Source organism: Bos indicus x Bos taurus, chromosome 16 (genome assembly GCF_003369695.1).
Source record: "Bos indicus x Bos taurus breed Angus x Brahman F1 hybrid chromosome 16, Bos_hybrid_MaternalHap_v2.0, whole genome shotgun sequence".
Taxonomy (NCBI): domain Eukaryota; kingdom Metazoa; phylum Chordata; class Mammalia; order Artiodactyla; family Bovidae; genus Bos; species Bos indicus x Bos taurus.
The window spans coordinates 54,349,767-54,362,940 of NC_040091.1; the positions used below are offsets into that span (position 1 = coordinate 54,349,767).

Sequence of the window (13,174 nt, forward strand, 5' to 3'; positions counted from 1 at the left end):
AGTTATGACCAACCTAGATAGCATATTCAAAAGCAGAGACATTACTTTCCCAACAAAGGTCTGTCTAGTCAAGGCTATGGTTTTTCCTGTGGTCATGTATGGATGTGAGAGTTGGACTGTGAAGAAGGCTGAGCACCGAAGAATTGATGCTTTTGAACTGTGGTGTTGGAGAAGACTCTTTAGAGTCCCTTGGACTGCAAGGAGATCCAACCAGTCCATTCTGAAGGAGATCAGCCCTGGGATTTCTTTGGAAGGACTGATGCTAAAGCCGAAACTCCAGTACTTTGGCCACCTCATTCGAAGAGTTGACTCATTGGAAAAGACCCTGATGCTGGGAGGGATTGGGGGCAGGAGGAGAAGGGGGACGACAGAGGATGAGATGGTTGGATGGCATCACTGACTCAATGGACATGAATTTGAGTAAACTCTGGGAGTTGGTTATGGACAGGGAGGCCTGGTGTGCTGCGATTCATGGGGTCACAAAGAGTGACTGAACTGAACTGATAATCTGTCCTGTAATTTTTTATTTTTCTGTTTTCTGCTTCTACTGCTAGACTTTAAGTTCTTTAAAAGCAGTCCGTCGCACCTTATCACACACCACACTAATCCACCATCTCTTTTTCATACAATCATGCCAAATTCCCCACCCCTCACCCACTACCTGGTAGTTACAACATTGTCACCAAAAAGATATGTCAAAAGGGGGAGTCACTCAGTATTTCCTTGACTAAATGAAGAGAAGGACATTCCTGAATATAATAAAAAACAGAAGCAGAAGCTAGGTTGTATGATATTACCATGATAATGATATTACCATGATATATGACTGTAGCTACTTGGTGCAGTGGTGAAGAATCTGCCTGCCAATGAGTGGGGAAGGAGACTCTAGAGCCACAGGTTTGATCCCTGGATTGGGAAGCTCCCCTGGAGTAGGAAATGGCAATCCACTCCATTATTCTTGCCTGGAAAATTCTACGGACAGAGGAGTCTGGCAGGCTACACTCCATAGCATCGCAAAGAGTCGGACACAACTGACTGCACACACACACACACACGCTTTTAAGTAGATGCTAAAGTACCATACTTCAAAAGGGTTGGAAAGGATACAGGTAAATGGTTTCCATGAAATTCTGTTAATATAATGATGATTTAAATTTATTGGCTATCAAAATATTAGCAAGTCTTCATTTTTTTCAGAAAACTGAAGAAGCTTAAACCATTCTGGCAAAAAAAAAAAAAAAGCAAGAAAAAAGTATCCCTAAGAAACCCAAAGTGATTGGTTAACCAACATCTTTTAGTCCCAGTGTGGTTCTTTATGACATCACTGAATTTATCCCTGAGTCACCATGGCTGATGATGTTACAATGATCATCAGTGTATATTTTGCTGCCTAGTTATCCTGAGCGCCTTGACTGGAGTACCAGGGCATTTCTGCTCTGTCTCTAAAAAAATTTTTGGCTGTAATTTTTTTTCCATTTGAGAAAGAAAGATGTCTACTCAAGGACTATCCCTGATTTTTACTCTGTTGTTTATCTGCTTTTTCAGGGAGAGCTTCTGCATTTGTGATGGTACTACCTGGACAAAGGTTGGATGGGAGATTTTTCCAGAAGAAATGCATTATTTGAAAGTTAAGACAGCTCCATCTCACTGTCTACCTTACCCTCTGGACAAACTATGCTGCAATTTTGCTAATATGGATGTATTTCATGGTTGTTTAAATCTTATTTATATTTTAATACAAGCTCTCTTTTTAATCCTCTCTGTTTTGTCTGCACATTACCTGTGGATGAAGTGGAAGAAACACACAAAAAAGGTGATGCTAATAGTAATAGTTATAGAATATCAAAGCATTTAAAAGATAAGATTATCATCTTCTCTGGAGAAAGAACTGTGTCTTCTTCTTCATAACTTTCCCCACTCCCACCATTCACCCCAGCATCTATCATACTTTCTTGCACATATCAGGTGTTCAACAAAGGTGTACTGAATTAGGTCTTTAAAATAACCTATTATTTTAGATAGTTTAAAGTTACAAAACACATCAAGAAAGTAATGAGCTACAATGAGTAGAATGTATAGGAAATGCAGTTATCTGTCTGGGCTCTTAGGTAAATCACTGTATCTTTCTCTGCTGTCTGATCAATAAAATGAAGGATGTAGAACAAGAGATCTTGTTAGATCCCTTCCTGGTCTATCTAAGAAAACTAAGTATACTAAAGTTGGTGTGTGTATTTTTTAATGTACTGTAAACTAATTTCTAATTTTAGGATAACTTTCTGGAAAATAACACTCAAACTGATTCCCCACTTTGCCAGTGTTACTATATTTTGAGGCAACAACTATATATTTATAAAATGTCTATGATTTTATCACATTACATCTTAAGGTGATTTAGTAAAGGAAAATAATGTACTACTAATATTCAAATAATTTCTCCCAGCAGAATGCTCTAATAATCATAGAAAGTACTTATTAAATGTTTGCTGAATGGTGATCATGATCACTACAGCCTTACACAAGGGCATATAAAAACGAGCATTTTTTCTGCATTTTTACCTCTCTTCTATAACAATTTCTTCTTTGTATAAATAAGTAAAGTGTGATATTTGGAGCTTAAGCATATATATCCAGAAAACAAATTTAATTTGAACTACAGTAATGAAAAAATTTTGTAATATCATTTGTTTTTCTTCTTTTAGCTAAAGAAACAAGTCTCCTTGGATACACCTGGTAAGGATCTAGAAACCCAGTCTGTCTATGACATTGACCAAATACTCTGCAGACTGGTGGCCACAACATCAATGATGACCAAGTACCTAAATCAGATGTCCCATCACCCTCAGGCTAAGAAAGCCAAGCACCGAAAACTAAAAAGAAAGACAACTGAAGGAGGAGAAGGAGGCAGAGTATATTAGACACATCCATACGCAAATATAACTCAGTCCACTGTGGAAACTACACAAGAAATCTATTGAGGAAAATCATGGAAGGACAAAAGTGATTCTTTGAGATGCTTTGTAATTTTTTGGCTAAACTCTTTACTGAAACTTTCCAACGAAGTCTGTACTGAAAAGTTATTTCTATTCAGCTAAAATAGCATCCATGCTTACTAAAAAGTACTAGGGGAAAGACCATATACAACCACCGCTTCATGTTTAAGTGTTCTGTTCTTTTTAATGTGTTAGATTGCTAATCATTAAGCACACTGTAGAATAGAATCTTGATTTAGTGTTTCAATAAATCTCTGATTTAAGCAATTTTTGTGATTTCTCTTAGTTTCCTGAGCAAATTTTATGGCCACATGGAGATGTTTAATTTCCCATCTCAAATTGTTAAAATAGTATGGATATAATAAGGAACAGATTAATTTCTAAGTATAAATGTTCCCCTTTTCAGTATAATAAATGAAGAATTAAGTATCAATACTTTTTTTTAACTTCAAACTTCTATTGATAAGACACATCAGTTTTTAAAATATTTCACTTTTGTTGATAAGTCACCTCATTTCTTAAAATATGGTTTCTATATTTTTCAAAAAAAAAAACTGAGAGACTGAGACCGACAGATTTTCTTAACAACCTATAAAAGAATCCCAGAAAAACATGACAGATTTATAATATACCTCCCATCAATAAAAGGAAAAAAAAAACTTTAAAAAAATCCTTTGTAAGTAACAGATAATGCTATAGTCTTAACAAATAACAAAGGACTAAGTTCTGCCTTGCATTATTGTGGATTATTAAAAGTTTACTTATAGTTCCACTTTTCAGAATCTGCTCCTTACTTTCACTCTTAACACAACGTTACTCCCATATTTCCATGAATATTTGTTCCATACCTTCAGAGTTCTGATCAACTAATTCTATATATATGTGTGTGTGTACATATATATACATATATATGTATATATATGTATTTCTTTTAATATAGGACCCTTGAACAATTAAAAAGTCTATAAACCTTGAAAACCCAAAGAAATTGATCTCTAATAGTCAAATTTTCAGTAGCATGGAGGAGTCTCTGGGGTAGGGAGTCCTCAACCCTGTGAACCTCTCCAGGTGACTCCTACTCTGATCATTAGAGCAAGAAATGGAAGTGGTTTATATTCTTCTTAAGTCTTAATTAAACAAATGTTTAACTTTATGTTGAGTAGTTAGCATTTTTGACACTCCACAGCTACATTACCATGAATCCTTACAATTTCAACACTGATCTGGAAACAGAACACTAGTTTATAGAATTATAGTCTTATCTTCATTACTAGGAAATGGTAGGTCTAATTCCTCCAAGACTGTAAGTTCAGTTCAGTTCAGTTGCTCAGTCGTGTCCAACTCTTTGCGACCCCATGAACCACAGCATGTCAGGCCTTCCTGTCCATCACCAACTCCTGGAGTCCACCCAAACCCATGTCCATTGTGTCAGTGATGCCATCCAACCATCTTATCCTCTGTCGTCCCCTTCTCCTCCTGCCCTCAATCCTTCCCAGCATCAGGTAAGGACCCAAACTAAACAGATGGACATTAGTGAGAAGGAAACTGAATTTGGGCGGAAAGGGCACACAGTGGTCCTCAGGGCACAGTGTGCTATGTGAGGCAGACTGCAGCCTCCTCGGGGCCCTCCAGGCCCTCCAACCTCAAGCTGGTGAGCTGGGGAGTCCAGGTACAGGCTGAGGGCTGCATCCTGCAGAGCTCCAGAGCCCTCCCCACAGCGCCCACTGGCCAGGCTCAGGCCTTGAAGCAGCTGCTGACTCATCCCTATTTCTCCAACCTAAGGGTGGTGGTCTCCACAGGTCATAGTCCATGGGACCTGGCCCCCATTTGGGCAGACTGAGGGCCAGTTGGTCCTAGGCACCTAGCTCCCACAGTGATGACAGCTGGGTGGGATCTGGGGACCTGGCCCTGAGGGTGCCACCCGCTGAGATCTGACTCCTCAGCTGGACCTGAGCACTGGCAGGAGGACCCAGACTGGGTGCTGGATGAACACTCCTGGGTAGGGTTACTGGCCCATGCAGTGACCCCTCCTCTTAGCCAGGGCCTGGACTTTGGAGGGCAAAAGTTGAGGATCTGGACTTTGGCCTTTCTTGTAGAATAGAGAATAACATTTGCTTTGATAGAGTTTTACCTAGCTGTGACCTGACCTCAAGAACAAAGGATCTGACACCAAGAAGTCTGCAACAACTAACCACGGCCCCTCCTTCGCCTTTCCTATAAAAGGGCTTTGCTGAGAGCTTTCAGGTAGCTCCCGGGTTTTTTAAGGCATGAGCCACCCATCTACTTACATGGCCCTGCATTAAACCTTTCTCTGCTCCAGACTCACGTTTTGGTACTGTTTGGTCTCACTGCATGTTGGGCCCGTGGACTTCCGCTCAGTGACAAAAACCAATGAAATCTACGCTCATAAGCCCCAACTTTCAGAAAAGTTACAGCAAAATTTGTTCCTGGATTGTATTTTTTTAAGTACCATGGGTCATTCTTCAAAACTGGATTTTAAATTATATAATGTGAATTTTGGTAGATTGCCAGTCCAGGTTTGATGCATGAGACAGAGTGCTCAGGGCCGGAGCACTAGGATGACCCTGAGGGATGGGATGGGGAGGAAAGTGGGAGGGGGGTTCAGGATGGGGAACATATGTACACCCATGGCTGATTCATGTCAATGTATGGCAAAAACCACTACAATATTGTAAAGTAATTAGCCTCCAAATAAAATAAATTAATTTTTAAAATAAATAAATAAAAATTATATAATGTGAATTTGGGGCTTCCCAGGTTACCCCACTCCAGTACTCTTGCCTGGAAAATCCCATGGACGGAGGAGCCTGGTGGGCTACAGTTTATGGGGTCGCTAAGAGTCGGACACGACTGAGTGACTTCACTTCCACTTTTTGCTTTCTTGCACTGGAGAAGGAAATGGCAGCCCACTCCGGTGTTCTTGCCTGGGGAATCCCAGGGATGGGGGAGCCTGGTGGGCTGCCATCTATGGGGTCGCACAGAGTCGGACACGACTGAAGTGACTTAGCAGCAGCAGGTGGTGCTAGTAATAAAGAACCCACCTGCCAATTCAGAAGACATAAGAGACATGGGTTCAATCCCTGGGTCAGGAAGATCCCCTGGAGGAGGTCATGGCAACCCACTCCAGTATTCTTGCCTGGAGAATCACAATGACAGAGGAGCCTGGCAGTTACAGTCCACAGGGTGGCAAAGAGTTGGAGACAAGTGAAGCAACTTAGCATGCATGAATGTGAATTTCACCTAGAACTAGTTATTCATGAGGAGATCAATTAAATTTTTTGTTATTTTCTTTTTGCTTATGCATCTGATCATAAAACTGAAGGTAGTTACCCCTCAAAAATATTTAATGCAAGTGGACAATTATATACCAAATAATCTACAAAGTATAACTCATCTTTTTCTTCCCAAATATGTTATCTTCCCTCAATTTCCTTACTTCTATTAATCCTCCCAGTTCCCTTTTTATGTTACTGATAAACAACTCCTTAAGGCTGCCATATGATTCTTCCTAAATATCACTTTAATCCTCTTCCTCTTCTACATAAAATCTTCCAATGGCTCCCAGTGGCTACAAAAATGAAATGTACCTTACCCTGACATTTGGAGGTATAATCTGACTGGAATAATAGCAGCATCATACTTAAAGTGTGATCACCCAACAGGCACTGTGCTAAGACATGGTTTATAGCATCTCATCTCATTCTCACAACTCGCCCAAGAGATAAGGACTATTATGGGCCCCCTTTTCTGGAAATTAAGACTGAAGTATAAAGCATTTAAGTATCTTGCACAAGGTCACATAGGTTTCAAGTAGAGATACCAGTATTTCAACTCAAGCAATTTGATTCAAGAGCCCATGTACTTACTTCTCTTTTAGTAACCTGCCTGTGCTGTAGCCTGCTTGTGTAAATTATATTGACTTGCTCTTCCAGTAAGGCAAGCTCATCACTGTTGCCCCAACACGTCACTTTCAGTCATAAGGTTTTGCTCATACCTTTCTCCCCAGTCTGTGTATACAAATCCCACCATTTCTTCAAGGCCCATCTCAACTCCACCATACTCTGACTTCATGTTCTCTGACCACCCCATAGCATGACCCATCTGCTCTGCCAATTTTAACTCTTAATTATAGTCTTTCTGATATTGTTATTTAACTGTAGGACGCATCAATAGTTTATCACCCCACATATAACAAATGTCCAGAGAGCAGGAACAATCTATGTACCACAACAATGTCATGCTTGTAATCCTAGAAACACAAATGCAGAGAACTACATAAAATGAATGCCATGAACGTTGTTGGTCCTAGTTTTATAACCAATGTTTGTCACATACATAATTACACAGGTGTATCTTCCTGAAATCTCTAAGCTCTATTCTACAGGTTAAGGAAATATTGTAAGAAAAACAGTAAAACTCAAAATAGTACATAGTTTTTTGACCTTTGATTAAAGCACAAAACACATACAGAAAAGTGCAAAATTTACAAGGGTACAGCTCAATGAATTTTCACAAATGAGCACATCATGTTAACAGTCACCAAATTAAGAAAAAAGAGTATTATGCCCCAGAAGTACCCTCCCTCATGCCATAATGAAACCTGCTATTCAGACTTCTAATACCATGGATTAATTTTGCACAGCAAACCATTTTAAATTATTACAACTGTTTCTACTTGGGGAATCAAACATATTCCTCAAGTATGCCGTTCTTTTAAACATAGAAGGAATGGTCCACTCTGCTGAGGTCTCTCAGAAAATGGCCTTGAACCATGTATGTATATTATATATACATTATTATAGAAGATTATTGGAGAAATTGTTAGAAGGTGGTAAATCAACCAGCTTTGAATACAGTTTCTACTAAATACAATGTTTTAGGCCAATAACAAAAAAAAAAAGGCAGATTTGATATATTATCACCAACGGTGACTATGGTTATGTCTACAAATAAAAATCCTAATAAAGTGAATATTTAATTCACTTCATTTAATTTTCATTTAATTCACTTTCATTTAATTCACTTCATTTAATTAGATGAAAATGTTACTCACCTCTTTGCTTTGTTAATGACACAGCCTGTAACTCTGTACTTACAGGAGGGAAACCCAGCAGTGAGGCAGTTTGCTACTACTACCTTGTAAGCTTCCTTACCTGCCCAATCCAGGAACTCAACACACTCAGTCTGGGAATATCGAGCAGCAACATCTCGAGCTCTCTCCTTCCGGAAGTTCAGAGCTTCTATATCAACATCCAGTTCCACCAGTGCTTTCAAAGTTTCCAATCGACCCCAGGCTGCAGCACAGTGTAAGAGTGTGTAACCTAACAAATACAATGAGGATGGTCAGGTCAAAAAGCCTACGTTGTTTCAGGCTCTTCTACAGAGTAGAAGATAATAATGGTAATCAGGTGTTGAACAATTACTACAGGCCAAGTATTATCCTGTCTTCCCTGGTGGCTCAAATGGTAGGGAATCTGCCTGCAATGCAGGAGACCTGGGTTTGATACCTTGATCAGGAAGATCCCCTGGAGAAGGCAATGGCAACCCATTCCAGTATTCTTGACTGGAGATTCCCATGGACAGAGGAGGCTGGCAGGCTACAGTCCATGGGGTCACAAAGAGTCAGACACGACTGAGTGACTTTCACAGGTATTATCCTAAGTGCTTTACATATAATAAGTTCATTTAGTTGGTAAAAAAAAATCCTATGAGGTCACAAATATTATAATCTTCATTTTACAGATAAGGAAACAGAGGTCCAAGAAGTTAAACTTGCCCAAGGCCAGTAAATGATGGACACAAGGAATCAACACAGGCAATCTGAGCTCTTCAACATCTTATTCGGAAGACAGCAATCTCCCTAACAGTCATCTACTGGAACACAATTAGATTTATGACTTTAGTCTAAGAAATTTTCATCAACCTCTAATTACTCCATTATTGTTAACACAACCATACAAATTACAGCTGTGTATGCCTTTGATTCGGAGAAGGCAATGGCACCCCACTCCAGTACTCTTGCCTGGAAAATCCCATGGACGGAGGAGCCTGGTAGGCTGCAGTCCATGGGGTCGCTAAGAGTCGGGCACGACTGAGCGACTGCACTTTCACTTTTCACTTTCATGCAGAAGGAAATGGCAACCCACTCCTGTGTTCTTGCCTGGAGAATCCCAGGGATAGGGGAGCCTGGTGGGCTGCCACCTATGGGGTCGCACAGAGTCGGACACGACTAAAGCGACTTAGCAGTAGCAGTAACATGCCTTTGATTTGGAAATTAATCATTTGAATTAAAACTGAAATTGTGAGCTATCAAATTATAAAGTTATTTCTTAGATTTACTGAGGCAACTACCCCACAAAACTGGGAGCCAAGAAATACCCAGATATCACCTTCCCAAAGATGTATTTCTTCAGCCAAATGGCCCACGGCCCCTGATTTGTTGGGAAAGGGGACACTATTTACGGAAAAGACACCACGATAGCATGAGCAGGAGGCCATTTCAAATGAAATATTCTCGGTCCTTACATTGCTTTTCTCAGGGCTGAAGTTACTATTAAATATAATGTTTTAGGCCAATAGCACACACACAAAAAAAGGCCAGAGGTAACATCTAAAATTTTTCCTATTTTTTAATATAGTTTAAAAATAAGAAAACATGATTTCTAAACAGAGAGAGGCTTTTGCCAAAGAATTTGAAATCTTCATACGTGGTTTTGTTCCCCCTTGTGGGAGATGGTGTGTTTTCTAGAAGGAAACACACGGATCTTTGTACTACATTAATTCCATAGCCTTCCCAGAAGAAGAACATTTAAATAAGATGATTTCAAAAGCATCCAGACAAGAGGGGGGATTTTCCTAAAGTTCTCCCATGATACTGGCAATGAATAATTGAACCCAGAAGCAAGGCATAGAAGGTTACATGTTAGAAATCTCAGCAGGAAGAAAGGGACCATAAATGGAATACCAAAAAATCAGAATTGGTTCCAAGAGAAAAATAATCTCTACATGGAAGACTGCTGCTGCTAAGTCACTACAGTAGTGTCCGACTCTGTGCGATCCCATAGACGGCAGCCCACCAAGCTCTGCCATCCCTGGGATTCTCCAGGCAAGAACACTGGAGTGGCTTGCCATTTCCTTCTCCAATGCGTGAAAGTGAAGTTGCTCAGTCGTGTCCAACTCTTAGCGACCCCATGGACTGCAGCCCACAAGGCTCCTCCGTTCATGGGATTTTCCAGGCAAGAGTACTGGAGTGGGTTGCCATTGCCTTCTCCGACATGGAAGACTGCTGCTGCTGCTGCTGCTAAGTCACTTCAGTTGTGTCCGACTCTGTGAGACCCCAGAGACGGCAGCCCACCAGACTCCCCCATCCCTGGGCTTCTCCAGGCAAGAACACTGGAGTGGGTTGCCATTTCCTTCTCCAATGCATGAAAGTGAAAAGTGAAAGTGAAGTCGCTCCGTCGTGTCCGACTCTTCGAGACTCCATGGACTGCAGCATACCAGGCTCCTCCACCCATGGGATTTTCCAGGCATGAGTACTAAAGTGGGTTGCCATTGCCTTCTCCAACATGGAAGACTGCTGCACTACTGGTTACTAAATAGAGTCAACTGAGCATGCAGTTCACAATAAGGCAAAAGATCAGACAAGAGGAAAAGCAATCTTCTCCTCTATACAGGCACTGTTCTGTGTGCTCCACAATTATCAATTCATTTAATCCTCTCTGCAGTCCTATGATGTACAAAGTAGTATTGTTCTCATTTATAGATTAAAAAAAAAGCACAGAGAGGATAAGAACTTTTCTCAAGGTTGTTTAAATTGAGGAAGGTCATTGATAAGGTCAAAATCCAAAAATTGAGATGATGATAGTCACAAACAAGTAATAGGCCATGGAGCAAAATATTCACTTACCTAAAATATTTTTCACAACCTGCTGGCACCCCACCCCAGTACTCTTGCCTGGAAAATCCCATGGATGGAGGAGCCTGGTGGGCTGTGGTCCATGGGGTCGCAAAGAGTCGGACACAACTGAAGCAACTTAGCAGCAGCAGCAGCCTACCACCAGCAGTACCAGACTCTGAATTCTCCAAATCATAGTTTCATGCCTCTATAATTTTGCATATGCTGGTTTTTTCTGTCTGAGAAATTTTTTTAAGTATAAATTTTATATTTATTTAGCATTAATACCAGTATTTGTAAATTGAGTTCAGAATTAATTTTTTAAATTAGTGAAACTAATACCCATTTTATTTTTTTGTTCACTTTTTTAAATTAATTTATTTTTATTCTTGGCTGCCTTGGGTCTTTGCATGAGCTTTCTCTAGTTGTAGTGAGCAGGGAGTACTCTTGCTATGTGCAGGCTTCTCATTGCAGGGGCTTTTCTTTATTGCAGAGCACAGGCTTTAGGTGCACAGGTTTCAGCAGTTGCGGCTTGTAGGCTCTAGAGTTCAGGCTCAGTAGTTGTGACCCACAGGCTTAGCTACTTCTTGGCATGTGGAACCTTCCCAGACCAGGAATCGAACCATGTCCCCTGCATTGCAAGGCGAATTCTTATCCACTGAGCTACCAAGGAAGTCCAAGACTTATACATTTTAAATACAAAAATATATATACATAAAATATCAGATAAAAGCATAACTATCAAACAAATTTTAAGTATATACTGTCATTCTATTAGCAATATAAACTGTCAGATAAAACTAATAAAAACTAAAGATTAAAAAGCAAATACTATTAAAAATGAAAAACTATAATCATGAAAATCACAAATAAAACATTATTTTATTTTTTAAGTGGGTCAATGGTTTCAACAGGACATTTCTATGCAAATTTTTTCAGCTATTAAAGTTTTTCTCACTCAACATTAGTTTAAAGTAGTTATAAACCAACACCAAACACTTTCCTTCAAATTATCTCATTTCTAATTTTAAAAGACAGAGATATGTCTGAACAGTTTTTTGCTTTTTTAATAGAATTGCAATCTTTCTATTGAGAGTAGGCTGTAATCATTTTCTCCAAAGAAAACACTGATGGCTCATATTTGTCTTTTTTAGTTTCCAAATAAAAAGAGAGAGAGTCCATTTTAGTTTCCTTATCAATTTCAAATCTGTGAGATTCACATTCTACTGGTTTTGGAGGCTTGTGAACTCAAGAATTATTCTTACAATAGAATTTGCAATACCACAATATGGACCATCTACATTTGTAATCTTCAGTTTGTCTTTTTATATACACTGAGCAATTAAATCATTGCAATTTTTCTCAATCCAAAAATGACTCTAATTTCATATGTTTAAAATACCAAATAAAACTATTATAGCTATAAAAAGGCCAGTATTTCATCACCTAAAATACTGGGTAAGTACACCAGGATAGCAAAAATATTTTAACACTAAAATCTGCTATTGCAGTTACTATCTGATACTGCAGCTACTGCCACCTGCCACGCCTTATCCTTCAACTTCCTTTGTCTGATAAACTCTTGGTCATTATTCAAGATTCTATATATTAGACTTCCTTGGTGGTCCAGTGGTTAAGACTCCACACTTCCACTGCAGGGGACACAGGTTCAATCCGTGGTAAGGGAATTAAGATCCCAAGTGCTACGTGGTGCAGCCAAAAAAAAGCTCAACATATTGCCTCTTCTATAAAGCATTCCTTGACCATGTCCAACACTTTCAGGTAAATCTGACTGACCTCTCCTCTGAGCTATCACTGTACCTTGTCTCATCATATACCATCTATTTACACATCTGTTTTCTGCTAACTGGTTGCTGAATTCATTCATCTTTCTATCCCCAGCTCCCAGCTCAAGACCTGGCTATTCCTTCACTTTAACAAATATTTACTGATTGTAGGGAAAGGCAGAGTTTAAAACAGTATTCAGTTTCAATCATGCTTGTTTGAGTGTGGCCAGGTTGAGAAACTAAAGCCTTACCAGAACCAAAGGTGGTTCCATGAGTAACCTACAAACTGCACACAAATGTCCTTGGCTCAAACAGAAAACAAGGCACTTCCCAACAGTCCAGAAGTCAGTAGTACAGAGAGCTTCATCCTCCTTCTTTTGGATCAAAGAGCTAAAACTGTAAGAACTGTTTCACCCTTCTTCCTTCAGATCAAAGAGATGAAATTGTAAGAACTGTTTCATCCTTCCTTTGAATCAAAATTG

The 13,174-nt window shown here is 39.6% G+C and overlaps 2 protein-coding genes across 2 annotated transcripts in view; one reads left to right on the forward strand and one right to left on the reverse strand.

Annotated features, from left to right (window-relative positions):
* ANKRD45 (ankyrin repeat domain 45) overlaps positions 1-13,174 on the reverse strand; it is a 47,584-nt gene that overhangs the window by 24,552 nt on the left and 9,858 nt on the right. The window contains exon 3 of the mRNA XM_027565362.1: positions 8,165-8,332. Within this exon, the coding sequence (XP_027421163.1) occupies positions 8,165-8,332 (168 nt within the window). The remainder of the gene's footprint in view (positions 1-8,164; positions 8,333-13,174) is intronic.
* On the forward strand, positions 1,275-3,257 carry TEX50 (testis expressed 50). The gene is made up of 2 exons (XM_027565364.1): positions 1,275-1,813; positions 2,700-3,257. The coding sequence occupies exons 1-2, from the start codon at positions 1,490-1,492 to the stop codon at positions 2,913-2,915; spliced, it is 540 nt and encodes a 179-aa protein (XP_027421165.1). The 5' UTR covers positions 1,275-1,489; the 3' UTR covers positions 2,916-3,257.

What these genes read in the sequence shown, in the direction of transcription:
- TEX50 (XM_027565364.1), top strand. Translation starts at nt 1,490, where the DNA reads ATGTCTACTCAAGGACTATCCCTGATTTTTACTCTGTTGTTTATCTGC. An exon ending in GGAAGAAACACACAAAAAAG is followed by an intron (nt 1,814 to 2,699) that starts GTGATGCTAATA and finishes TTCTTCTTTTAG; the next exon opens with CTAAAGAAACAAGTCTCCTT.